We start from the raw sequence: 25,956 nt of genomic DNA, 5'->3' as shown, positions 1-25,956 counted from the left end.
TCCTTCTCATCCCCACCCCCATCCTACTCATCTGGGTCATCATAGAGCGTGTAGCTGAGCTCCCTGTGCTATGCAGCAGCTTCCTACCAGCTCTCTATTTTACACATGGTAGTGCATATATGTCAATGCTAGTCTTTCAATTCATCCCAACCTCCCCTTCTGTAGGTTTGTTTTAGTTTTAGAGTAAGACAAACTACCAGCTACATTCTCAGATCCTCTTGAAGAGGAAATCTACTTGCCTATAGGATGTCACACATAACCTTGGTCAGGTAAAATACTTCAAATTAATTATTGAAATTTTTCATTGCTTTCCCTTCCTAAAAAGTGATTTGTCAAGGATGCTTTGGCAGAAGACTACAAATAAAACCAAAGGAATTCATTTGGTGATAGTATGACATTACTGATTGTGATTACTATGTCCATGATTTAATTCTTTTCCATTTCATACTGACTTCAGTTAACCAAGACTGCCAGGTATGGTCTCAATACTGACTTACCACTGTCTTCTGCTGAGAAGTAGAAGATGTCTTTAGTTGCCTTGCTGCCTTCATTCAAGATGTAGTAGATCCTCATCTCATCAATGTCATCTAGCAAAAGAGCAAGCATCATACACATATCGAGTTGGCACAGAGAAAATGAGTATGATAAGAACTTCAGTGTTTTTTATAGGGCATGAAAATACTACAATTAGTAAATTTAAAAATGATTAAATGAACACAAATCTAACTTTATAAAAAATAATGAGGTTAATAAGAATTTAACTTTTTCTTAAAGTTGCAATAGCAAAAAAATGGAACCTTATAATTTAAAATTCTGTAACTGTGCTACTCCGTGTATGATCTCTGGGATGACGAGGTGGGCATCCAAGAAGGATGCCCAGGTTCCACCTATGCACACTTCACAACACCATGGTCCTCTACAGGCAGCTTAATCCAGCTGGTGTTAGGTCTTCTATCCAAGGTTGAAACACTCAGATACTCACAAACTATTTGTTGAAAGGAATTTAAACAAGAATAACTATTGCATCCTCAGTAAGAAGGAAATAAGAATAAAATCATGATGTGTTTCTATTGCCCATTCTCTTGGATATTTGAGAATGTGTCAGTTGGGTCTATAATTGTGTTTTTGTATTGCTAATACTACTATTTTCAAGACAATTTGCATTTTGGGGTATTCATTTGCAAGAACAATTTTTATAGAACCTGATATGATTTCACTTGGTTTAGAAGCAATTCTGAAAATGTAAAGAAACTGTTTTTTAAACAACCTTCTTTAGTTTTACTCTAAAATTGCATCCAGCTTTATGCATATCGGATGTGTAAAATTCCATGTATCTCTTCACATCTCATGCATAGAGCTACATGAAAAAGTTTTATGACTATGTGAAGAGCAGTCAAAGGTACCAGTATCATCACTTGGGAAGCCAGCAGGACCAGCCTTTAGCTCACCATTAGTAGTAACAACAAATATAAAAGAAAAATGATCATTAAAACATATACTCCCATAGTTAGGCAAACTTCTGTGCCTGCGTGCGTGTTAAGCTGCTCAGTCCTGTCAGCCTCTTTGCTATGGACTATAGCCTGCCAAGCCTCTCTGCCCATGGGATTTCCCAGGCAGAATACTGGGTTGCCATTTCCTTCTCCAGGGGATTTTTGTTACCCAGGGATAAACCCATGTCTCCTGTGTCTCCTGCATTGCAAGTGACCCTAGGCAAACTTAGTTCTATGCATTTTCTAGATACAGAAATTGAATTTGAATAGTACAATAAAATGTGCAGTGTAATTTTTATATCTGAAATCAAGACACCAAACCACTATCTTCAGAAATCCAGACTTACTGGTAAACTATGCAATGATTCCTAGGTATGTCATTCTTTACTTAACATTCAAACTTAAACTGATCTTTTCAACATCATTGTAATCTTATAATATTTCAGAAGCAGAAGCTGTCCACCTGTATTTGGCAGTTTTAATGTGTAACTACAAACCTGATTGAATGTCTGAGAGCTCCAGTTTAAAGAGCAGGCTGAGGAAACGGCTGATAATGGATTTGTTGCTTTGTTTGTTAATTTCTCATTCCACTGTATTTCATTAGAATTAGAATCTTTCTGCTAAAGGACTGAGGTCAGGACAATTTCATGCAGAGCTGGGAGATCTTATCTACTTATGGAGCAGGACAAAGGCATCAGGGGACACTGTGTACTAACCTTGTGTAAAAACTTGCGTGCTCTCATTTCCAAGGCCAGTGTTGATAATGAAGCCATGCACCGGTCCTCTAGTTACTTTATACTTCTGGAGCCTGTGGGAACTGTCCCAATCCTCTGTCTTGAGAGACCTGCTGGTAATCAGGAAGCCCACATGTCAAGGGTGAAGGTGTTCCAAGGCCAGGGCATCTCTGTTAAAGGCAGTCTGGGAGAACCTGTTGTCTAGGGAGTTTCTTACGTGAATCCACATTACCTGAGGTCTGTGTGTCTCCACAGCAGTGTTTGGGAAGACATAGAAATCAGCATGAGTGCCATCTGTCACAGTCAAGGAGAAACTGTCTTCAGCTATCGCACTGCCATCGTGCCAGTAGCAAACCAAGTTCTCGTTCAGGTCCCGCTGGGTGAAGGTGGTCACAGGACGACTGCCATTATACAAAATCCTGCCATGGATGGGGACCTGGGTGATGGTAAAGAGAAGGAGATCATCTGGGGTATCCTTGTCTTCCGCTGCCAACTCAAAGGGAATGATGCATTTTCTTTCCCCTTCTTGCAGTATCAGTTAATGGATGGTCATGATAGGTTTCTTATTATTAACATCCGTGATGAAGATCCTGAAGGTTTGAAACACGGGATTATGTTCATCAGTCTCTTGAAACTCAAAGCTGTCCATCTTTATCTCATCATCTGAAGTGCGAACATAGACTATCTTGTTGCCAGCCAACTGCCACTGAGTGAAAGAGGTAATGGGCTCCCCAGGGTGGTCTGAGATTTCCAAATGCCTCAGGCTAGGAGCCCTTGTGATGCTGAAGTGCAGCTGTTCATCAAAGATGTTGACGTCATTGGTGCTAAGCAGATCCATGGTGACGGTCACTCTGTCACCTTCTGTGAAGGTGACGCCTTTGCTAACCACCTCAGGTAAGAAGACCCTGTTTAAGCTGCCAATGGTGATGTTGAAATAGCAGTCTAGCAAAGGGTTAATCCCATCAGTCACACCAAACTTGATAAGGTCATGAAGTCCTTGGCTTGTGTGGGTGTAACAGATGAAGCCTTGGTCAATCTCACCCTGGGTAAAGTTCATTCCCAAGGTGAGGTTGTTCCTCACCTCCCCTCTGGGTTTTCTCAGTGGCTGTAGAAGCCCTTTTTGAGGCCCAGAGCGGAGGATAAAACTGAGGCTCTTATCATCTGAGTCAAGATCTGTGGCTTTGAGGACCCGATTGGTGATGACCTCAGTGTGTCCAGTCTCTACTTCCAGCCCATTGTTGATGGTCAGCTGAGGGGTTTCGTCGTCCACCAGGATCACCACAATGGGTACCGTCCTGTGGGTAGCGTGCTTGCCGTCACTCAGCCAGACCTCAAAACTGTCCTCTGTGGTCTCAGAGTCATCGTGCTCATACACAATGGTGGAGGCTTCCTGAATCTCCTGTAAGGTGAACCTACAGATGGGCTGGCTCTCTGTGGCCAGCTGCTGTATGATTCGCCCATGCCGAGGGAGGGCTGTGAGCTGAAAGTGAAGCTCGTTTGGTGGCAGGTCAGTATCAGCTCCATTGAGCAGTGGGGTGTCTATGACGATGCTCATTCCCTCTAGTACCACAAACTCACGGGCAAAAAGTTCAGGCTGCTCATCATTGGTGGGTAAGATCATTATAGGGAAGAAGACATTTGGGGAGAAGTTGATGCCATCAGAGCAATAAAAGGTGAATTGATCTTTTTGTGGTTCTACCCCCTTGTGGATACTCTGTACCTAGTTGACATGTCTTAGCTGGACATCTCTGATGGAGAAAGCGCTGATGGGATAACCAGCTAGGGTCTCTTCTGATCCAGGAGCTGGTGTCATATTTTCCAGGTAGCCAGAGACTGGCTGACCAGTTACTGTGCAGAGAATTTCATCTTGGGGAGATGCTACATCTTCAATGCTGAGATGTTGTAAGGTCAAGGCACCCTTCCCACCTTCATGGACAACGTAAGGCTCCCTGACCAAGACCTTGGGAGCCATGTTGTTGACGGGCAGCACCACCACTTGAACCTGTACTTCTTCCACTGTGCTGTCTCCCATCATCCGCTGATGAGATTCTTGGAGAGGGCAAGCCTGAAGGCATCAGGCTGCTTCTGGAATCCAACTTCACCTCCCGTGTGGACATAGACTACTGTCCCACTGATGAGGTCCTCTTGGGTGAACTGTTCTGTGGGTAAACCATTCACCAGAATAATGCCCAATTTGGGACTATCTTCCACAGTGAAAGAGAGCATCAAGTTGCCTGTGTCCTTTAGACCATAGATGATGTCCATGGTGATCTCAGTGGCTGTATTTTCTAGTACATCTATGGACACATCTAATAATGCACTACCTATAATAGAGGTCCTGGGACTTTTGTCAGCTGCTGCAGGATGCACAGACATCTGGACAGTGATGGGTTTGTGATGCACCTTGTCACTTACCTCCAGATGGAAGGTATCACTAGTCGCCTGGTTTCTGTGGTTCCGATAAGAGATACTCCCATTAACAATATCAGCTTGTGTGAAATATTCCCCTGGGACCACACATTTTTTTTAAGTACTGCAAATGTCCATGTTGGGGACCCCAAACTAATATGAAGACAATCTGGTCGATGTCTGTGTCAGGGTCTGAAACATGCAGCTCATTACTGCTGAGGCTGAAACTCTCTCCTTCTAAGACAGTAAAGCCTCTGTTGGTGACTTGGGGAGGCTGGTTGTCCACAGGCCTCAGGAATGTGAATGTGCCAGGTACACTATTGCCTGCAGCATCCTCCACCTGGTAGGCGAACTGCACAATCCGCAGTACAATTCCCAGCTTCTCCCAGAGGGGCTGGTAGGCAACTTCATGGTGATTTACCTGGGCCTGGGTGAAGTGCACAGTGGGTGTGTCTGGTGAATCAGTGAGCACAATGTCTCCAGCCCGGACTTGGTGGTTGTCATCTGTGTCAGTTGGAGGCATCAGCAGGGTGTACCACAGGTGCTGGTCATCTGAGTCCTGGTCAATATATTGGAGGAATTTCTTCTGGAAGTGAGTGAGTTGGTATTGCTGCATGGTCATTTCTAGGGTAGTTCCTGGAAACAGCTCTGGACTCTGCAGATCCACTGGTTGGACTCTGATGGTCAAGAAATGTTGCTTGGATAGATTGGGTGGGTCATGGTCATCCTGCACATGGAAAGTTATCTGGGCCATTATGGATTGAGGGCCAAGGGGTCCAAGATGGTGGTAGAAGAGTCTCCCTTCCACTATGTCTTGTCGAAGCTACTCAGTCACCACCTTCTCATAAAGTCCTCCCTTTCCCACGTAATACCAGCCTTCATCTTCAGGAGCCCGAGGTGGTTCCGACTGCCACAGCAGCATCTCCTCCAGATGCTGCTTTGAGTTGAAGGAACTGGGAGCCAGATCCCCCCTTCGTTCTTCCTCTTCTCCTTCCAGAGGCTGGTCCTCCAGCACAAAATGGATGGTCAGGTCCTCAGAGTCAATATCCATTGCACTCAGGACAAATGGGGAGATCTGGACTGCCTGCCCTTCTGTCACCGCGAGCCCGGTGTCGGCAGTGACCATTGGTGGTTCATCATCAACAGGGATGATGGCGAGAGGGAAGAGGAATCCACCTGGTGGTGCCCATCCTCCATCCGGAAGAAGATGTTGTCACTGTAGGTGTTGCTGCCATCATGCTGGTATGCCACTCGCCCTGCTGCCAGGTCCATTGGCGTGAAATGCTTGCACCCTGCTGGCGCCCCAAGCACGACCAGCTGCCCATGTCTCAAGCCCCTGATGGCAGCCACTTTCACCTCTCCCAGGTGATCACTATCACTGATCTGAAGGCTGTTGGGGCTGGAGAGGGGCCTTGACTGACCTTCAAAAAGTAGTAGTCCCTGGTCATAGGTAGCCACCGGGGCCAGGATGTTCAGGGGTTTCACGACCACCATAAAGGCAAAGGGGTCTGAGGTGGCACCATCTGCGTCCACCACCTCCGTCTCCAGTTGGAAGAGGTGCTCTGCATCCGATTTCTCCGTAGGGGGCTGATAAGCAATTTTCAGTTCCCGCAGCTCCCGCTGGCTGAAGGACACTGAAAGGCCCAGGGGGTCGTCAGTGCTGACCACGTAGCCCTGGTGCCCAGGCGTGGTGATGGGAGCATTGAGAATGTTGAAGACCGGGTCATCGGCATTAGACTCCTTGTCCTCTGCAGCCAGGACATCGGGCGTCAGGGCTGTCAGCAGGAACTGATGGACCTCCAGCATCATCGGAGCTGCGAGGCTGGGCCTGGGCGCCGTGTTCTCGGATCCCTCAAGGATCCTCACCAGAAGCTGGAAATGTTCTCGGAGCAGCAACTCCTCTGACTCAGCTCCTGGGTCCCCTGGCCCTAGCAGCTCCGCCACTATGGGCACATAGTCCCGGTTGGGCGAGGGGGTAGTGGAGGTGGGCTGGTAGTGCACCCCAGCCCGGATAAAAGCCTCACAGTCTATGGCCTTGGCCCTGGGGAGAGGAGCCCCCGCGGCATCCGCCAAACGCCCATACTTGGGCAGTGGGCCACCCTCGGGGGGAACAGGGGTGAGCCGGCACCTGCGGGTGGCCGCGGTCCCGGGCTCCGGGGAAGCAAAGGCCAGCACTCTCCTGTCAATGGCGTGGCTCCAGCCGCGGAGCTCCTCCACCGCCAAAGGCCTGCTGCGCGTCACCAGCTTCAGCCGGTGGAAGACCACGTCCACCGCGAGCATGAAGGGCAGCGCGAGCGTGTAAGTCGCAGCGTCGTAGCGCAGCTGCAGCCTCACCCGCGCGCGTCCGGGGCTGCGAGCGCCCCAGTGAGTGTGCCGGACCTGGCGGGGCCCGAAGGCGCAGGGAAGCGGCGCGGGGAGAGCGCGCCGTGGCGCAGCGGCAGGCGTCCAACACTGTCACCTCGCACCGGTCCCCGGCTGCACTCGAATCACCAGGTCTTGGAGCGGGTCGAGCCAAAGCGAGCGGCCCACGGGTACCCGGAGCCCGGGGTTGGCAAGGAGGATGCTGGGGCCATCGGGAATGAGGCGGCCGAGGGCGCCCCAGGTGGGCAGGTAGGGCACCAGAGGGGGCTCAGCCTCAGGCGAGGGTGTCTGTCCCTGTAGGGCAGAGTAGCTCAGGAGCAGATAGGCGAGCGCAGCGGCAAGCTGCCGGGGCGTCCCAGCAGGGCGCGGAGAAATGCCAGCCATGGGACCTTGGCTGCCTGGAGGGTATCCTGTCTTCAGAGTGGCCCGTTCAGCAGCAGGTGCAGGCGGTGGAGACGGTGGTTGCTGTCCACTCTGGAGCGGGTGAGCGGACTCAACAAGAGCCAGGGGCTGCGCTTCAGCTGCCGCAGGTAAAAGCAGCGGGGGGTGGATAGGGGAGTGCTGGTGGGAAGGTGGGGGGAAGGGGCGCAGCCACCTCCGCCCCTCCCCCTCTCCAGGCTGTCCACTGCAGGCACCAGGCGTTGTCCAGATTGCCCCAGCGCGCGGATACCTAGGAGCTTGCGGGAGCACTCCCCTCTGCCCGTCGGTACTTTTACCCAGGGTATCTTACCGACCTTCGAGCTGGAAGGGGTGGCCGGGCACCGTGCAACCCTGGGCTGCCTGCCTCGGACCAGTCGGTCTGGATACTCTCCTTCCCGGGCGGCTCAACGGGATTGTCCTTCAGGGCCCGAGACGGTGACCATCGCCGGGTCAGTTCTGCTCTTGTGAGACACTGCGCTCCAGCGGTCCATTCATCCAGGCAACGGTCTTTCTGAGAGTGGGGAGAAACCCCATTCCTCTTCCTTACTGCTGACAAGAGTGCATTTTCCAGCCAAAATTGAGTCTCACTTCGGACATGAAAGATACTAGAGGGAGCTATTTTGCAAATAGGATTTTCTAGCTGTCTGCCTGATAAAGCAGCTTATTCCAGATCCTGTGATTCCTTGCTTACAAAATAACCCAGACATTTCTCCTTCTCAGTTTTGGGGGGAAGAGCACTAGCATCCAGACTGGTGAACTTGAACAGCTTTTGTTTCTAGTCAGTGGGTCTCACATACCACACAACTGGATGGACCGGATGGCTTTTATTTTCTTAGAGCATGATTTCCATATCTGATCAACAGTGACTGCCTGTGAGTTTATTAGATATGCTTTTTCCTAATTACTTTCTTTGTAGAAAAATATATCGGTAGCCAGAGGGGAGGATGTCAAGAGAAACAGTAACAGAGAAAATACCACAGTTACTTGGATCAATTTCTGTGAATTAACCTATTTAACATCTCTAATGGAATTTGGCTTTCACATCTGGGATGCCTACCCTCCCTGGTGTGGGGTTAGGTTCTTAGCCTCATACTCATGTTTTAAATATCAGTGGTGTCCATTTAGCCACAGTGTGGAGTAATTTCTTCCTATAAATAAAATGGTAGTTACTGTGATTTTTAGAAAGCAATTAATGTAAATGTGAGAGAGACCTATTGATGGAGAAATAGATGCATCTAAAACTGTACTGATAAAAATGGCTTTAAGGGGAATATAAATCTGTAGAATGTTATTCTTAAAGTATTCTTTTGATTTTTTTTTACAATATTTTTTAAAGCCTGTTTTATTCACTTGAGCAGCAGCAACAACAACTGACTGACTCCCAGAGCAGGAATAAACTGCTAGTGGATTGAAATAGTTAATTTCCTCCCTAAATATTTCATTTAACCAACCAGTGACATGCTATGGGTCTATATAACCCACCAAAGTAGAATACTACTTAACACACAGAACATTAAGAGATGGTAAATTTGAAACAATATATATTAGCCTAATTATGCAGAGCTTCTCTGGTGTGTCTGGAAAGTATTTATTAAGAAAATTGAAACATGGGTCAAATTTCACTGTAAATGAAAGAGGCATTATATTTTATGAAACTCTTACCTTGTCCAAATTTTTTTAAAATAATAAAACTCTCATTTGTCTCCATATATTAAATTTTACCAAGTGCATGTTCTTGTGTGAGTGTAATTTTGGTTCCCTTTCAAGCGTCACTCAATCTGGGCAACTATCTTGCTCATGTGCTATTATCATTATAGGCAGAGATGAGGAGGGCAGTTGAGCCGACAGTCAAACTATGTTGATGTTTTTGTCCTGGGATCCGCCCCTTCCAGCTAACATTCCTTTTCTTCTTCTTCACTATGAAGCTTGTTGAAGGTGGTACTTTTTCTTCTTGTGTTTTGTTTGTTTTTGCTTACTATCTCCATTTCATAACCTCCTACCAACTCCCTCTTAGTATGCTTCCATTTCAACAAAACTCCTGCTAAGGTCATTAGTAATCTAGATGGAAAAATCCAATAGCCATCCTTGGTATTCTCCATTTGCTATACCATTCTGGTATTCTTCTTTCCTTTCCTCACTCAAATCCTAATTTCTCAAAAAGTCTTTTTTTCTATGCTCCCCAAGCCACATTAAAACTCTGCAATTATATATTTACAGACCATTTGATTAAGATCTGTCTTCTCCACTAGACTTTAAGCTCCACGAGAGTGGGGCGTGTACTCTGTTCACACCTGATACCTAATGCTTATGCCCCCCACCCCGTAAAAGGTACACGATAACTGTTTGTTGACTGAATGAATGAATAAAAGAACGAAAGTCTCCGAATTAGTAACTACGTTCTATAAAGCCAAGGTGTTAGGTAGAAAAAACCCAGTGCAAAAATAGGATCACTTCTTTCTTTCTGCTTCATACTATGACAGTTTATTAGAAGCTGGTGATAGTTCTGTTCAGAGGACACAAATTTGATTTCCAACCAACTATTTATTAGAGTTTTCTTTGCACAGGGCAATTTCAGTTATCCATATTGTATATCTTTTATCTCTTGCCTTCCCAAATTTCCCTTTTAAACCTGAGCTGCATTTCAAGTCTATATTAAGTGGGAAAGAAAAGAACTACAGCATATGCTGCTGCTGCTGCTAAGTTGCTTCAGTCGTGCCCGACTCCCAGTGACCTCATGGACTGCAGCCCACCAGGCTCTTCCGTCCATGGGATTTTCCAGGCAAGAGTACTGGAGTGGGGTGCCATTGCCTTCTCCAGTCTACAGCATATAGATGTGTATATATATAGAATCTAGAAAAGTGGTACTGAAGAACCTATTTGCAGGGCAGGAATACAGAAGCTGACCTAGAGAATGGACTTGTAGACATGGGGCAGGGTTGGGGGGTAAGGAGAGATTGGGACAAACTGAAAGAGCAGCACTGACATATATACCCTGCTGTGTGTGCCATAGCTAGTGGGGAGCTGCTGTATAGCACAGGGATCTCAGCTCAGTGCTCAGGGATGACCTGAGAAGACCGGGATGGGGGAGTGGCAGGGAGGCTCAAAAGGGAGGGGATATATTTATTCATACAGCTGATTCATTTTGTTGCCCTGCAGAAACTAGCACAACACAACACTGTAAAGCAATTATAAAGAAAAAGAAGAAAGAACCACAGACTATGCGCTATGCTGGTGGTTTTCATAAGCCCTATGTCACTGGATTCTTTTGGAACCCTGCAAGGTGGCTATGTGTCTTATTTTGAAATTATATGTAATGATAGACCCCATCTCATACAGCTATTATAAACATTAAATAGATCGCTGCACACAAAAAGCTTTGAATAGTAGCCGGCACACAGTGTTCAATAATGAAGTTACTATTACAATTACAGATGAGAAATGGAGATTTACAGCAGTTAAGTAGAAAATTTTTACATTGTAAACTAATTCAACTATCACTAAAAGTGTGTCCTGTAGAGAGGAGTCCTCACATGCCCCTGTCACCCCAGCAGACTCTCTGTCATGCCCACTCCATAAATACTTGGCTCTGCCTGAAGTTCGTAAATGGTATTTAATAGGTCACCGAAAAGAGACTATATGTGCAAATATTGTGCTTGTGCTTTGGCAGGGAGACAGTCCATTTTCAGTGAAGTCACATTCAACTTCAGGAAAAATGACTGAGAACAGGTGGAAGGTGGTGCCTCAAGAACTAGGAAGTTCCACACCACTATCTCTATTCCCCATCCAAGGCTAATGGAGCCCAGTTTTTCAATCTGATCTTTGCTGAAGCTGCTTTTTCTCTACTAACTGGAGAAATAAAAGGGCCTAAACCCTAAATTTTGTAAGATGAATGCCTCACCACAGTAAAACCTACCCAGAGGCTTTCTTCTAGTCCACCTTGGGGCCAATAATGGGTTCTTGAACATTAAAGAACATGTTCCAGTAAGGCAACAGGTTAAAAAAAAAATAACCCCCTCCTCCCCAAAACTTTAAAATCACCTCTATTGGCTGTGTAGATCCTACATCATCTGCCAAGACAACAGCTTCAAGAGGGGTTAAGCACAGTGTCTGGCATTGGCCAAGCCAACTTTGCCCCCATTACACATGGAGTTAATTGGCATCTATGTTCCTATTGGTCCCTCCCAGCCTGAAGAATGCAGTGGCCACTCAACGGCTGTATCCCAGGACCACATCTTCCTTTGCATAATCGACAACGGTCTCCCTGCCCTATTTTCTGTGCCTCCACATACTAGAGGGTGTTGTTAAAGGCAGCCCCCACACAGTTGGCTACCCAACGGGAGTAACCACAGAGCCTATATCAGAGATATGATGCGGGACTCATTGACTTAAACTCACCCAGTGAATACTGCCGCTGTTGTTGTTCAGTCACTCAGTCATGTCCCACTCTTTGTGATCCATGGACTGCAGCGTGCCAGACTTCCCTGTCCATCACCACCTCCCTGGAGCTTGTTTAAGCTCATGTCCATTGAGTCAGTGATGCCATCCAACCATCTCATCCTCTGTCGCCCCCTTCTCCTCCTGCCTTCAATCTTTCCTAGCATCAGGGTCTTTTCAAATGAGTCAGCTCTTTGCATCAGGTGGCAAAAGTATTGGAGCTTCAGCTTCAGTCCTTCCAATGAATATTCAGGGCTGATTTCCTTTAGGATTGACTGGTTGGATTTTCTTGCAGTCCTAGGGACTCTCAAGAGTCTTCTCCAACACCACAGTTCAAAAGCATCAATTCTTTGGTGCTCAGCCTTCTTTATGTTTCCAACTCTCACATCCATACATGACCACTGGAAAAACCATAGCTTTGACTAAATGGAGCTTTTTTGGCCAAGTAATGTCTCTGCTTTTCAATATGCTGTCTAGTGTTTGCCATAGCTTTTCTTCCAAGGAGCAATCTTATAATTTTGTGGCTGTACTCACCATCTGCAGTGATTTTGGAGCCCAAGAAAATAAAATCTGTCACTGTTTCCATTGTTTCCTCATCTATGTGCCATGAAGTGATGGGACTGGATGCCATGATCTTTTTTTTTGAATGCTGAGTTTTAAGCCAGTGTTTTCACTCTCCTCTTTCACTATCATCAAGGGACTCTTTAGTTCCTCTTTGCTTTCTGCCATAAGGCTGGTGTCATCTGCATATCTGAGGTTGTTGATATTTCTCCCAGTTATTAATATTGATACTGCTAGTTATGCTATTAATGTTAAGTCAGCACATTTGGGAACTGGATGGTATGGGGAAGGAGAGAGAAGAGGGGATTCAGAATATATTTTCCTGCTTTTCTGAGATTCCACCTAATGTCTGGAAGAGAGCAGATGACAGAGACATCGTGACAGAGAGAGCTGCCCTTCAGGCTGTTGTGTTCATGATCCCCCAAAGAAAGGGCTCCTATGCAGATTGCAGCTGCTCAGGGAAAATGCTTGAAGGCTAAGGGTTAAGGGCAGGGGAGCTTATGGAGTTGAGTGAGGAAAGGACTCTTCTATTTTGCATCAGGACAAAGAACTGATTCAAATGCTTTCATTCCTGATTGAAAATAAGACCCTGGAAGACCAGAAGGGATTCTTCTAACCTGCCACATGACAATTGATTATCTTACTTTCAATCATTCAACACTTCACTTCAAAGGAAGGTGTTAAGAACATATGTTAAAAAAAGAATCAGAGCTAAAAGATTGAGTGATTTTCTAATCTAACTGATATTCTTTGCTCCTTGATTGTGTATTTTGATATCATGTCCATTTAGCAGTGATTTCCTTTAAAGTAGTTTCAAAGATTTAGGAGCCAAAGCTCACATGATGAGGAAGAGTGATACTATTTAATTGGCAGTGGTTTTTTTTTGTTTTTGTTTTTGAGAAATCTTAGTTGAATCTGATGTCGGAATAATTTAAAGAGGGCAATATTTTGTTCTTTATCCTGGCTTTCCATTAATAGAATTTGAGTGATTTAATAGGAAGTCTGGCTTTTAAGCAGTTCTGTTTATTTGTCTTCAAGTTTTATGTGATGGGGAATTATTTATTTTTAGTGCCAGCATTTCTTTCTCTTAAGAATTGATCTGTTGCGTATTATAATCATGGCTTCCACTCCAAAATTTACAGCTCAGCCAAATTGTAAAAATGATTCCTTACTGTATTTATCAATTACATACAGTTACTGTAGTTGCTGTGGTTCAGTTGCTAAGCCTCGTTGCCTCTCAGCTTTTTTTCTTTTGCTTATGCTTTCGGAGTGTTATATTTTTACTTTTTTCCTTTCAATCAATAAGATAAATATGAAATATGCATAGAAATACAGAACTAGTAAGGTATGATTCTACCTTTATTAAATATATTTTATAAGGAGATTAAAACTAGCACTAACTTCAGTTCAGTTCAGTTCAGTCACTGAGTCGTGTCTGACTCTTTGCGACCCCATGAATCGCAGCACACCAGGCCTCGCTGTCCATTACCAACTCCCGGAGTTCACCCAGACTCATGTGCATCGAGTCAGTGATGCCATCCAGCCATCTCATCCTCTGTCGTCCCCTTCTCCTCCTGCCCCCAATCCCTCCCAGCATCAGAGTCTTTTCCAATGAGTCAGCTCTTCGCATGAGGTGGCCAAAGTACTGGAGTCTCAGCTTTAGCATCATTCCTTCCAAAGAAATCCCAGGGCTGATCTCCTTCAGAATGGACTGGTTGGATCTCCTTGCAGTCCAAGGGACTCTCAAGAGTCTTCTCCAACACCACAGTTCAAAAGCATCAATTCTTCGGCGCTCAGCTTTCTTCACAGTCCAACTCTCACATCCATACATGACCACAGGAAAAACCATAGCCTTGACTAGATGGACCTTTGTTGGCAAAGTAATGTCTCTGCTTTTCAATATGCTATCTAGGTTGGTCATCACTTTCCTTCCAAGGAGTAAGCGTCTATTAATTTCATGGCTGCAGTCACCATCTGCAGTGATTTGGGAGCCCCACCAAAAATAAAGTCTGACACTGTGTCCACTGTTTCCCCATCTATTTCCCATGAAGTGAAGGGACCGGATGCCATGATCTTCATTTTCTGAATGTTGAGCTTAAGCCAACTTTTTCACCCTCCTCTTTCACTTTCATCAAGAGGCTTTTGAGTTCCTCTTCACTTTCTGCCATAAGGGTGGTGTCATCTGCATATCTGAGGTTATTGATATTTCTCCCGGCAATCTTGATTCCAGCTTGTGCTTCTTCCAGTCCAGTGTTTCTCATGATGTACTCTGCATAGAAGTTAAATAAGCAGGGTGACAGTATACAGACTTGATGTACTCCTATTCCTATTTGGAACCAGTCTGTTGTTCCATGTCCAGTTCTAACTGTTGCTTCCTGACCTGCATACAGATTTCTCAAGAGGCAGGACAGGTGGTCTGGTATTCCCATCTCTTTCAGAATTTTCCACGGTTTATTGTGATCCACACAGTCAAAGGCTTTGGCATAGTCAATAAAGCAGAAATAGATGTTTTTCTGGAACTCTCTAAACACAAGGCTTTCTTATCTCTTCTTGCTATTCTTTGCAACTCTGCATTCAGATGCTTATATCTTTCCTTTTCTCCATTGCTTTCCACTTCTCTTCTTTTCACAGCTATTTGTAAGGCCTCCCCAGACAGCCATTTTGCTTTTTTGCATTTCTTTTCCACGAGGATGGTCTTGATTCCTGTTGCCTGTACAATGTCACGAACCTCATTCCATGGCTCATCAGGCACTCTATCTATCAGATCTATCTCACTTCCACTGTATAATCATAAGGGATTTGATTTAGGTCATACCTGAATGGTCTAGTGGTTTTCTCTATTTTCAAGCCCTGTTAAATTTCTAGGAGGTTTGCAGTTCAGTTCAGTTCAATTGGTCAGTTGTGTCTGACTCTTTGAGACCCCATGGACTGCAGCACTCCAGGCTTCCCTGTCCATCATCAACTCATAGAACTTGCTCAAACTCATATCCATGAAGTTGATGATGCATTCAACCATCTCATCCTCCATCGTCCCCTTCTCCCCCTGCCCTCAATCTTTCCCAGTATAAGGGTCTTTTCAAATGAGTCAGTTCTTTTCATCAGGTGGCCAAAGTATTGGAATTTCAGCTTCAGCGTCAGTCCTTCCAATGAATATTCAGGACCAGTTTCCTTTAGGATTGACTGGTTTGATCTCCTTGCAGTCCAAGGGACTCTCAAGAGTCTTCTCCAACACCGCAGTTCAAAAGCATCACTACTTCAGCCCTCAGCTTTCTTTATAGTCCAACTCTCACATCCATACATGACTACAAGAAAAACCATAACTTTGACTAGACAGACCTTTGTTGGCAAAGTAATGTCTCTGCTTTTTAATATGCTGTCTAGGTTGGTCATAGCTTTTCTTTCAAGGAGCAAGCATCTTTTAATTTCATGGCTGCAGTCACCATCTGCAGTGATTTTATAAGATAGGAGGATTTTTATAGAATAGGAGGAGTAATTTTATAGTGATAGGAGGTTTTTTCTTTTATTATTAATCCCATCTCTGCCCACATCAATTATGGAAAAGTCATGCCTACACTGAATATATAATATCATTATGCCTTTTGAGAAACATATTTCTCCTACACAATCAAAGCACACAATACTCATTCTGAATTCTTGGTTCTCAGAGTATACTCTGACTACAATATACTCTGTATACTGTAGACTACAGTATACTATAGTCATTTCATAATTTTTATAAAAATAACTGCTCTAACGCAGTCAAGCACAGCTATCCCAAAGTTAATCTAAAATCTTAAAGCAAAACAGCCCATTGCCTTTGTAAATAAATCTGTCTGTGATGGAATTGGTAGTCAAAGCAGGCAAGCATGAAGATTGATTTAGGTGTATTCCAAGCCAGTGGTTTGCTAAGGGTGATCAATAATCAACCAGTCAATACTTTTAAACATTTTTTAGCAATAAGATTTACAAGCACCTGCAAGTAGGCAAAACTGGAGTTAAATTGTATTTCGTATGAAAGACATAAAACCAAAAGCCTTACAATAAGATCTGACTTACAATCTGCAATCAGTAATACCAGAAAGTAGTATTTGACATTCAGATTAGATAGATCTTTGGTTGACTAAGAAGATAATTAACATACAGAGATGAAAATATGCATAAAACAATTTATTTTTTGTTTGAAGTGGTGAGATCTTGTGTTTCTTAGATAAGACTAACAATTCATCTTTGCATCTCTGAGTCTGTTTCCCAGGCTGTGTTAACTTTAAGGAAACACCTCTTGTTCTAAGGAAATATATTTGTAGTGAGAAAGCACAATCTCTTGATTTGTATAGATTCAAACTTAAATTACTTCAGGGAAACCTCTGAACTTCTTTATCTCACTCATCTGAATTATTAAGCGATTTGACAGCACAAAAATAATATAAAAACCAAAATCATATGGCAAAGCAACCATATATAACCAATATAGTTAAAGATTGAGTATTGTTTATTAATTTGTATGTTTTCCTTCATATGACATTATAACTATAAATAAAGAAATCTTCAGATGTAAGTAATACCTTTATAAGTATTAAAATATTTAATATAAAGAAGAAAATAAAAATTTCGCTGCTTCAAAAATTATTATTTTAAATTGCAATTTTAATTTTTCTTGTGAGAAACCCTCTGGAATCATCAAATTAACTTCAGAGACATTCAATGCTTGATAGATTATAATATATTTGACAATTTATTCTGAGAAAGTTAAGGTCTTAACATTTCAGTATTTTTATCCATTTACACATGACCTGAAATGGTCTTTTTAGAGCAAAATATTGATTAAAAATAATCAGAACATAAAGATTCAATTCCATCCACTCATATCAAGAGCTACAGCTTTTCTTATGTGTAAAACTAAGTCAGACACTCAGCAAGATCTATTTGGCCTGTATTGTATGTACCATCTTGAGCACAATGTAAGAATGTATTAACTTCCTCTTTGAAGTGTTTAATTCTCTGAGCAGAGGAGAATTCTGTATCATGCCCTCCAAGAAGAAAAGATGTATGCCAACAGAATAATAAGACTTCAGATGCATGTAAAAGTTAAATTCAAGTAAAACCCTCAGAACAGGTAGAACATTGCTGAAGATCATAGTCCTGCCCTAAAAAATGGGTAATTGTCCTTATGGCCAAAACACATATTTGGCTCTTTGGGAATTCTATTCATATTGTCTTATTATGCTTTTGGTATCATGTTCAAGAAATTATTGTCAAATCCAGTATTGTGCAGAATTTCCCTTATTTTCTTCCAAGAATTTTATACTGTTAGGTCCTACCTTTAGGTCTTGAATCCATTCTGAGATAATTTTTGTAAATGGTGTCAGGAAAAGTACAGTTTCATTCTTGTGCATGTAAATAGCTGTTGGTGAGGAGGTGAAAATCTTGAAACCCTGTGCACTGTTGATAGGAAAGGAAAATGGTACAGCTACAGTGGAAAACAGTTTGGAGCTTCCTTAAAGATAAAAACTAGAATTAGCATACGATCCAAAGAATTGAAAGCATGGCCTAAAAGAGAGATACTTGCACATTCATGTTCATAGCAGCATTATTCACAATAGCTAAGAGGCAGAAGCAAACCAAGGACACACCCACAGATGAATGAACAAAAGGTGGTGCGTGCATACAAAGGGGAGATTCAGCCTGAAAAGAGGAAAAAATACAGTCACATGCTACAACATGGACGAAGCTTGCGGTAAAATAAATTCATTACAAAAGACAAATAGTGTATTCAGTTCAGTTCAGTCGCTCAGTCACGCCTGACTCTTCGTGACCCCATGAATCGCAGCACGCCAGGCCTCCCTGTCCATCACCAACTCCCGGAGTTCACTGAGACTCACGTCTGCGGGAAGCCCAGTACAAAATAGCTGGTTGGAGGAAGTCCTTGGGAAAATGGCGAAGGGGAACCCAGATTTCCTCTCCATCTGCAGTGACAAGACCATAACCCTTGCCTAGGAGTTGTAAGATTCCTGGCAGCCACTGATTAAATTGCTTATGCGATATTGGTGTATTGATTTCTAATTTACTGTTTTTGTCTTCTGCAAAATGTCTATCCGCACGAGTGTCAGAATTATTTTTTGTTAGGTTTAATAAATCTAGGGAATAAAGAGTTAAAGATAATAGTAATTGAGGGTTCATGGGATAAGAAGTGTATCTCCTCTTCCATATTCCCCCTTTCTGTTTTAATAAATGAGTTTTTAGGGTGTGGTGGGCTCTTTCAATAATGATTTGACCCTGAGGATTATAGGGTATTCCTGTAATGTGTGTTATGTTCCATTCTGATAAAAATGAACGAAATGAATGCGAGATGAATGCAGGTCCATTGTCTGTTTTCAAGACAGAAGGAATCCCCATAATGGGGAAGGTGAGTAAGAGTGCGGAAATGGCGTGTTTACTGGATTCTGAAGAGACAGGTATTGTCTAGATACAGCCTGAAAATGTATCAACTGAGACAAAAAGCAAAGAAAACTTTCCTAAGGAGCAGTGAGTAAAACCAGATTGCCAAAGGGAGTTAGGCTGTTGCTCCCGGGAATTAACTCCTGAAATCGTAGTTCGTAAGTGCAGAGGGGCGCAGACATCATAGGTTTTAATAATATACCGTGCTTCAGTGAGAGGAATATGGTATTTAGAGTGCAATCTGTTAGCATTGGTATGAATCTTAGCACGTTCATCATTGGCAGATGTAAAAATGGGAGCTATGAGCCTGTCAATAGCATCATTTCTTGCAACCAGAGGGCCAGGTAAACCTGAATGAGCACGTATATGTGCAATAAAGAAATGTTCCGTACATGAGCGAACTAAAGCTTGAGTTTGTGAAAAGAGAGTATATAATTCTTCATCTAGGTAGTATAAAAAGGCGGTAACAAAATGAGGAAAAAGGGAAGCGAGGTATTTGGAATCAGTATATATGTTGAAGGATAATGGTTGAAGTGATGAAAGAGCATATAAAGCATATAACTCAACTCTTTGTACTGAAGAATAGGTAGTGGGTAATTTCTCTTTGATATCAGGGCCGACAATCCCTGCTATGCCTTTCTTGTTACCGTCAATGAAGTAGGTGGGTGCATTGGAAATAGGTTGGGATGTAATGATATTAGTTACAATGAATTTAGTACATTGTAGAAAGTCCCATAATTTTCTTTACGGCAAATGAAATGAGATAACATTTTGGAAATCATTTAATGCCATTTACATGGTCAAGTTATATTGTAAGGCAATTTGCAATTCCTTTTTTGTCAAGGGAACGTGTATTGCATATGGATCAAATCCAGTCAAAGTTTGTATATGGCTTCTTCTTGACACAATTAAGTGCCCTATTTTCTCACTATATGATACAATTTTTTTAGACTGTTTAGTGTGTAAATACACCCATTCTATTGGGCTATGCTGAGCTATAACTGCAGTGGGCGAATGTTCAGTGGGTAATATGTATAAAGAAACTGGTTGATCATAATCTAGCCAAGTTGAAAAAGATTGTTGAATGCGTTTCTCCATTAAGGCCAGTTCCTCTTTGGCCTCTTTTGTTAGCTGCCTAGGGCTATTAGGGTCAGGGAATCCCTTTAAAATTTTAAATAGATTTTGTAAGGCATAGGTGGGGATGCCAACAGATGGCCGCAGCCAATTAATATCTCCTAGCAATTTTTGAAAATCATTCATCGTGCGTAGAGACTGCATAGAAATTTGAGTTTTTTGAGGTTTGATTCTAGATTCTTCCATAACATGTCCTAAATAATTAAAGGGTGCTTTCCATTGAATTTTATCTGGTGCAATAAGCAGGCTATGATTTTGAAGAGTAGTAGTAACTTCATTGTATAACTGTTACAAACAGAGTTCAGATTCCATAGAAAGAAGTATATCATCTATGTAATGAATTATAAACGCAGTAGGATACTTATCTCTAATGGGTTGTAATAAAACAGATGTGAGATATTGGCAAATGGTAGGAGAGTTTATCATTCCCTGAGGTAGCACCTTCCATTGATATCTTTTAACAGGAGCCATGTGATTTATAGAAGGAACTGAAAAGGCAAAACGTTTTCTATCTTTAGGGTGCAAAGGTATAGCAAAAAAGCAGTCTTGTAAGTCAATAATAACTATAGACCATCCTTTTGGTACCATAGAAGGGGAAGGCAATCCGGGTTGTAAGGGCCCCATAGGTAACATGGTATTACTGACATTTCTTAAATCTATCAATATTCGCCATTTTCCTGATTTCTTTTTTATTACAAAAACAGGGGAATTCCACGGGGAAAATGAAGGTTCTATATGAGCTTTTTCTAATTGTTCATTTACTAATTGTGTAAAAGTTGCCAATTTTTCTTTAGTTAGGGGCCACTGAGATGTCCATGTTGGGGTATCAGATTCCCAATCGAGAGGCAGCAGTGTTAACTCAATGGCCCCCATTAAAAAGGTTCATTTAAAGAAACTGTGGCTTTTGTTTGTTCAAAAAAATCCCATCCCCATAAATTGATAGGGATATTAGTAATATATGGTTTAAGATAAGCTACAATTTGATCAGGGCCATACACTTGTAAATAGGATGCACTGACAAAAGTTTGTGTGGCATCAGTTTTATTTACTCCTAATAGTCTAGAAGGAGCCATAATCTTACCCCAATCAAGGGGCCATTCTGCAGCTCTAATGATTGAACTATTAGCTCCAGTATCTAACATGCCTGTGAAATTTTTTCCTCGTATGCGTAAAGTAAGCATGGGTTTCTGATGTTCCTTTAATAAGGTAGATAGTGCAGCAGTAAGGTTGGTACTGCCAAAGCCTCCCTGCCAAACTTTATCAGATGCCTTCTTTGGTTTGACGTATGGCAAAAGTAATAATTGTGCAAAATGTTCCCCTTTTTGTAAGTATATATTTCCCATTTTCACAACATTTACCATAACATGTATTTCCCCTTCATAATCTTCATCTATAACACCAGTCAATACCACTAAACCTCTCATTGTGCAGCTATTACGTCCCAAAATCAGTCCCACTGTCCCAGGTGGAATCAGGCCATAATATCCAGTGGGAATTTTGTGGGGGTTGTATAATTCTATTAGTTCCATATCATAAGGACTAGGTATATCAATGCAAGCACTCTTAGATGTAGCTGCTTGTAGCATCATAACTCTAGGTCCTTCTTTTGTAGTGGGGCTAGAGGATGGCCCCTTCATCAGTTTCCCTGTTGTTTTTGCTGTGCACTGGATTCAAAGTGTTTCTATCCTTATCAAATTTAGAATGACATTCATTCAGCCAATGGAACCCCTTTTTACATCTTGGACATACTCCTGGGGGGCTCTTCTTATTAGAAGTAGTATTATTTTTTCCGGCCTGTGTTGGCATGCGACATTGTTTTTTCATATGGCCGGGCTTCCCACAGTTAAAACATTTGGCATTAGCAGCTTTCTGTACATTAAAGGTTTCCAATGCTGCCAATTTTGCTCTATGGGAATTAGATCTGATATCCTTATAAGCTTTCAAATATTCCATAAGAGAGCTAGTCTCTTGAATTGGTCTAAGCATGGATTGACATTTCTCATTAGCATTTTCAAAAGCAAGTTGTTTTAAAACAATATTTTGTAAAGTCACATCCTTAATAGATTTCTCAATTGTATCCTTTAATTTTCCTATAAATTGAGAATATTCCTCCTCATGTCCTTGAATAATCTTAACAAATGAACATCAGAGTTAGTGCTATCAACCTTTGTTTATGCCCTGCAGGCAGTTTCTTTAATGAAATGTAACATTTGAGGGGGTAATATTAGCTAATTGCGCAATCATATCGGCCATGGCTCTTGTTCCAGTGAGTATATCATAGGTAAATTGGCAGGGTTACCATGAGATTGCTGGTCAATCAGCATTTGTTGGGCCTCATCATTAACCCATATTTGCCATTGAAGTAATTGTTGAGGATTTTGAATTATCTTTGCTATTTGAAAAAAATCATATGGCATCCAATGGTTAGCCCATCCTCCGAGAAATTCTATACAGTAAGGAGAAGTAGGTCCATATAGAGTGCATGCTTTCTTAAAGCTAGACAACATGCCAAAGTCTAGATTAGCCCAAGTATTTTGGTCTCGGGCAGGTTGATTAAATTGCATTGGGAAAGCGAAAGCACAAGCAGGCATCTCCCGAGAAGGAGTGAAATGATTGAGATCAGATCAGTCGCTCAGTCGCGTCCGACTCTTTGCGACCCCATGAATCACAGCACGCCAGGCCTCCCTGTCCATCACCAACTCCCGGAGTTCACCCATACTCACATCCATCGAGTTAGTGATGCCATCCAGCCATCTCATCCTCTGTCGTCCCCTTCTCTTGCCCCCAATCCCTCCCAGCATCAGCGTCTTTTCCAATGAGTCAACTCTTCGCATGAGGTGGCCAAAGTACTGGAGTTTCAGCTTCAGCCTCATTCCTTCCAAAGAAATCCCAGGGCTGATCTCCTTCAGAATGGACTGGTTGGATCTCCTTGCAGTCCAAGGGACTCTCAAGAGTCTTCTCCAACACCACAGTTCAATAGCATCAATTCTTCAGCGCTCAGCCTTCTTCACAGTCCAACTCTCACATCCATACATGACCACTGGAAAAACCATAGCCTTGACTAGACGAACCTTTGTTGGCAAAGTAATGTCTCTGCTTTTCAATATGCTATCTAGGTTGGTCATAACTTTCCTTCAAAGGAGTAAGCGTCTTTTAATTTCATGGCTGCAATCACCATCTGCAGTGATTTTGGAGCCCAGAAAAATAAAGTCTGACACTGTTTCCACTGTTGCCCCATCTGTTTCCCATGAAGTGATGGGACCGGATGCCATGATCTTCGTTTTCTGAGTGTTGAGCTTTAAGCCAACTTTTTCACTCTCCACTTTCACTTTCATCAAGAGGCTTTTGAGTTCCTCTTCACTTTCTGCCATAAGGGTGGTGTCATCTGCATATCTGAGGTTATTGATATTTCTCCCGGCAATCTTGAATCCAGCTTGTGTTTCTTCCAGCCCAGCGTTTCTCATGATGTACTCTGCATATAAGTTAAATTAACAGGGTGACAATATACAGCCTTGATGAACTCCTTTTCCTATTTGGAACCAGTCTGTTGTTCCATGTCCAGTGAGCAAAATTAGCAATTGCTGTTACAGGCGGAGCAGAAGGAAAAACCTCAGATTTGGGCTGTCCGTTGAATGAAATGACCTCCGTTCTAAGTGGCTTCAGTTTTGACACATCCTGTATATATGTCTCTAAGTTGTTTTTCTAAGGATTGTGTCTGATTGAGCATAACATTCTTATATTTCAAAGCACCTTGCATATCTTGTTCCTTATGCTCATATTCATGTACAGATTGAATAGTTTTTTACTTCCAAATTAACATTATGCCCGTCAATTTGTTCTATGATAGGCCGTATGAATGACCATGTAACCCTTGCCAATATGCTCACAAAACATTACTTTTAACCCTTTTCTTTTTTTTTTTTAAATTTTATTTTATTTTTAAACTTTACATAATTGTATTAGTTTTGCCAAATATCAAAATGAATCCACCACAGGTATACATGTGTTCCCCATCCTGAACCCTCCTCCCTCCCCATACCATCCCTCTGGGTCGTCCCAGTGCACTAGCCCCAAGCATCCAGTATCGTGCATTGAATCCGGACTGGCATCTCGTTTCATACATGATATTTTACATGTTTCAATGCCATTCTCCCAAATCTTCCCACCCTCTCCCTCTCCCACAGAGTCCATAAGACTATTCTATACGTCAGTGTCTCTTTTGCTGTCTTGTATACAGGGTTATCGTTACCATCTTTCTAAATTCCATATATATGCGTTAGTATACTGTATTGGTGTTTTTCCTTCTGGCTTACTTCACTCTGTATAATAGGCTCCAGTTTCATCCACCTCATTAGAACTGATTCAAATGTATTCTTTTTAATGGCTGAGTAATACTCCATTGTGTATATGTACCACAGCTTTCTTATCCATTCATCTGCTGATGGACATCTAGGTTGCTTCCATGTCCTGGCTATTATAAACAGTGCTGCGATGAACATTGGGGTACACGTGTCTCTTTCCCTTCTGGTTTCCTCAGTGTGTATGCCCAGCAGTGGGATTGCTGGGTCATAAGGCAGTTCTATTTCCAGTTTTTTAAGGAATCTCCACACTGTTCTCCATAGTGGCTGTACTAGTTTGCATTCCCACCAACAGTGTAAGAGGGTTCCCTTTTCTCCACACCCTCTCCAGCATTTATTATTTGTAGACTTTTGGATCACAGCCATTCTGACTGGTGTGAAATGGTACCTCATAGTGGTTTTGATTTGCATTTCTCTGATAATGAGTGATGTTGAGCATCTTTTCATGTGTTTGTTAGCCATCTGTATGTCTTCTTTGGAGAAATGTCTATTTAGTTCTTTGGCCCATTTTTTGATTGGGTCGTTTATTTTTCTGGAGTTGAGCTGTAGGAGTTACTTGTATATTTTTGAGATTAGTTCTTTGTCGGTTGCTTCATTTGCTATTATTTTCTGCCATTCTGAAGGCTGTCTTTTCACCTTGCTAATAGTTTCCTTTGATGTGCAGAAGCTTTTAAGGTTAATTAGGTCCCATTTGTTTATTTTTGCTTTTATTTCCAATATTCTGGGAGGTGGGTCATAGAGGATCCTGCTGTGATGTATGTCGGAGAGTGTTTTGCCTATGTTCTCCTCTAGGAGTTTTATAATTTCTGGTCTTACGTTTAGATCTTTAATCCATTTTGAGTTTATTTTTGTGTATGGTGTTAGAAAGTGGTCCAGTTTCATTCTTTTACAAATGGTTGACCAGATTTCCCAGCACCACTTGTTAAAGAGATTGTCTTTAATCCATTGTATATTCTTGCCTCCTTTGTCAAAGATAAGGTGTCCATATGTGCGTGGATTTATCTCTGGGCTTTCTATTTTATTCCATTGATCTATATTTCTGTCTTTGTGCCAGTACCATACTGTCTTGATAACTGTGGCTTTGTAGTAGAGCCTGAAGTCAGGTAGGTTGATTCCTCCAGTTCCATTTTTCTTTCTCAAGATCGCTTTGGCTATTCGAGGTTTTTTGTATTTCCATACAAATTGTGAAATTATTTGTTCTAGCTCTGTGAAGAATACTGTTGGTAGCTTGATAGGGATTGCATTGAATCTATAAATTGCTTTGGGTAGTATACTCATTTTCACGATATTGATTCTTCCAATCCATGAACATGGTATATTTCTCCATCTATTAGTGTCCTCTTTGATTTCTTTCACCAGTGTTTTATAGTTTTCTATATATAGGTCTTTAGTTTCTTTAGGTAGATATATTCCTAAGTATTTTATTCTTTTCGTTGGAATGGTGAATGGAATTGTTTCCTTAATTTCTCCTTCTGTTTTCTCATTATTAGTGTATAGGAATGCAAGGGATTTCTGTGTGTTGATTTTATATCCTGCAACTTTACTATAATCATTGATTAGTTCTAGTACTTTTCTGGTGGAGTCTTTAGGGTTTTCTATGTAGAGGATCATGTCATCTGC

General features: G+C 42.3%; 1 protein-coding gene across 1 annotated transcript in view; it reads right to left on the bottom strand.

The window, feature by feature from the left end:
- Positions 1–21,564, bottom strand: part of LOC147355046 (FRAS1-related extracellular matrix protein 3-like) — a 121,416-nt gene extending 99,852 nt beyond the window's left edge. The window contains 11 exon segments of the mRNA XM_086349361.1: positions 498–587; positions 2,207–4,273; positions 4,276–4,741; positions 4,743–5,806; positions 5,809–7,042; positions 7,044–7,108; positions 7,111–7,664; positions 7,729–7,925; positions 17,728–17,876; positions 18,475–18,543; positions 21,060–21,564. Coding sequence (XP_086205487.1) covers positions 498–587; positions 2,207–4,273; positions 4,276–4,741; positions 4,743–5,806; positions 5,809–7,042; positions 7,044–7,108; positions 7,111–7,664; positions 7,729–7,925; positions 17,728–17,876; positions 18,475–18,543; positions 21,060–21,564 — 6,460 coding nt within the window.
- Positions 21,565–25,956: the final 4,392 nt, after the last annotated feature.

Source organism: Bos grunniens, chromosome 17 (genome assembly GCF_055505025.1).
Source record: "Bos grunniens cultivar Pamir isolate PY7600 chromosome 17, Bosgru_T2T1.0, whole genome shotgun sequence".
NCBI classification, from domain to species: domain Eukaryota; kingdom Metazoa; phylum Chordata; class Mammalia; order Artiodactyla; family Bovidae; genus Bos; species Bos grunniens.
This window is presented reverse-complemented; position numbering and strand designations above follow the sequence as displayed.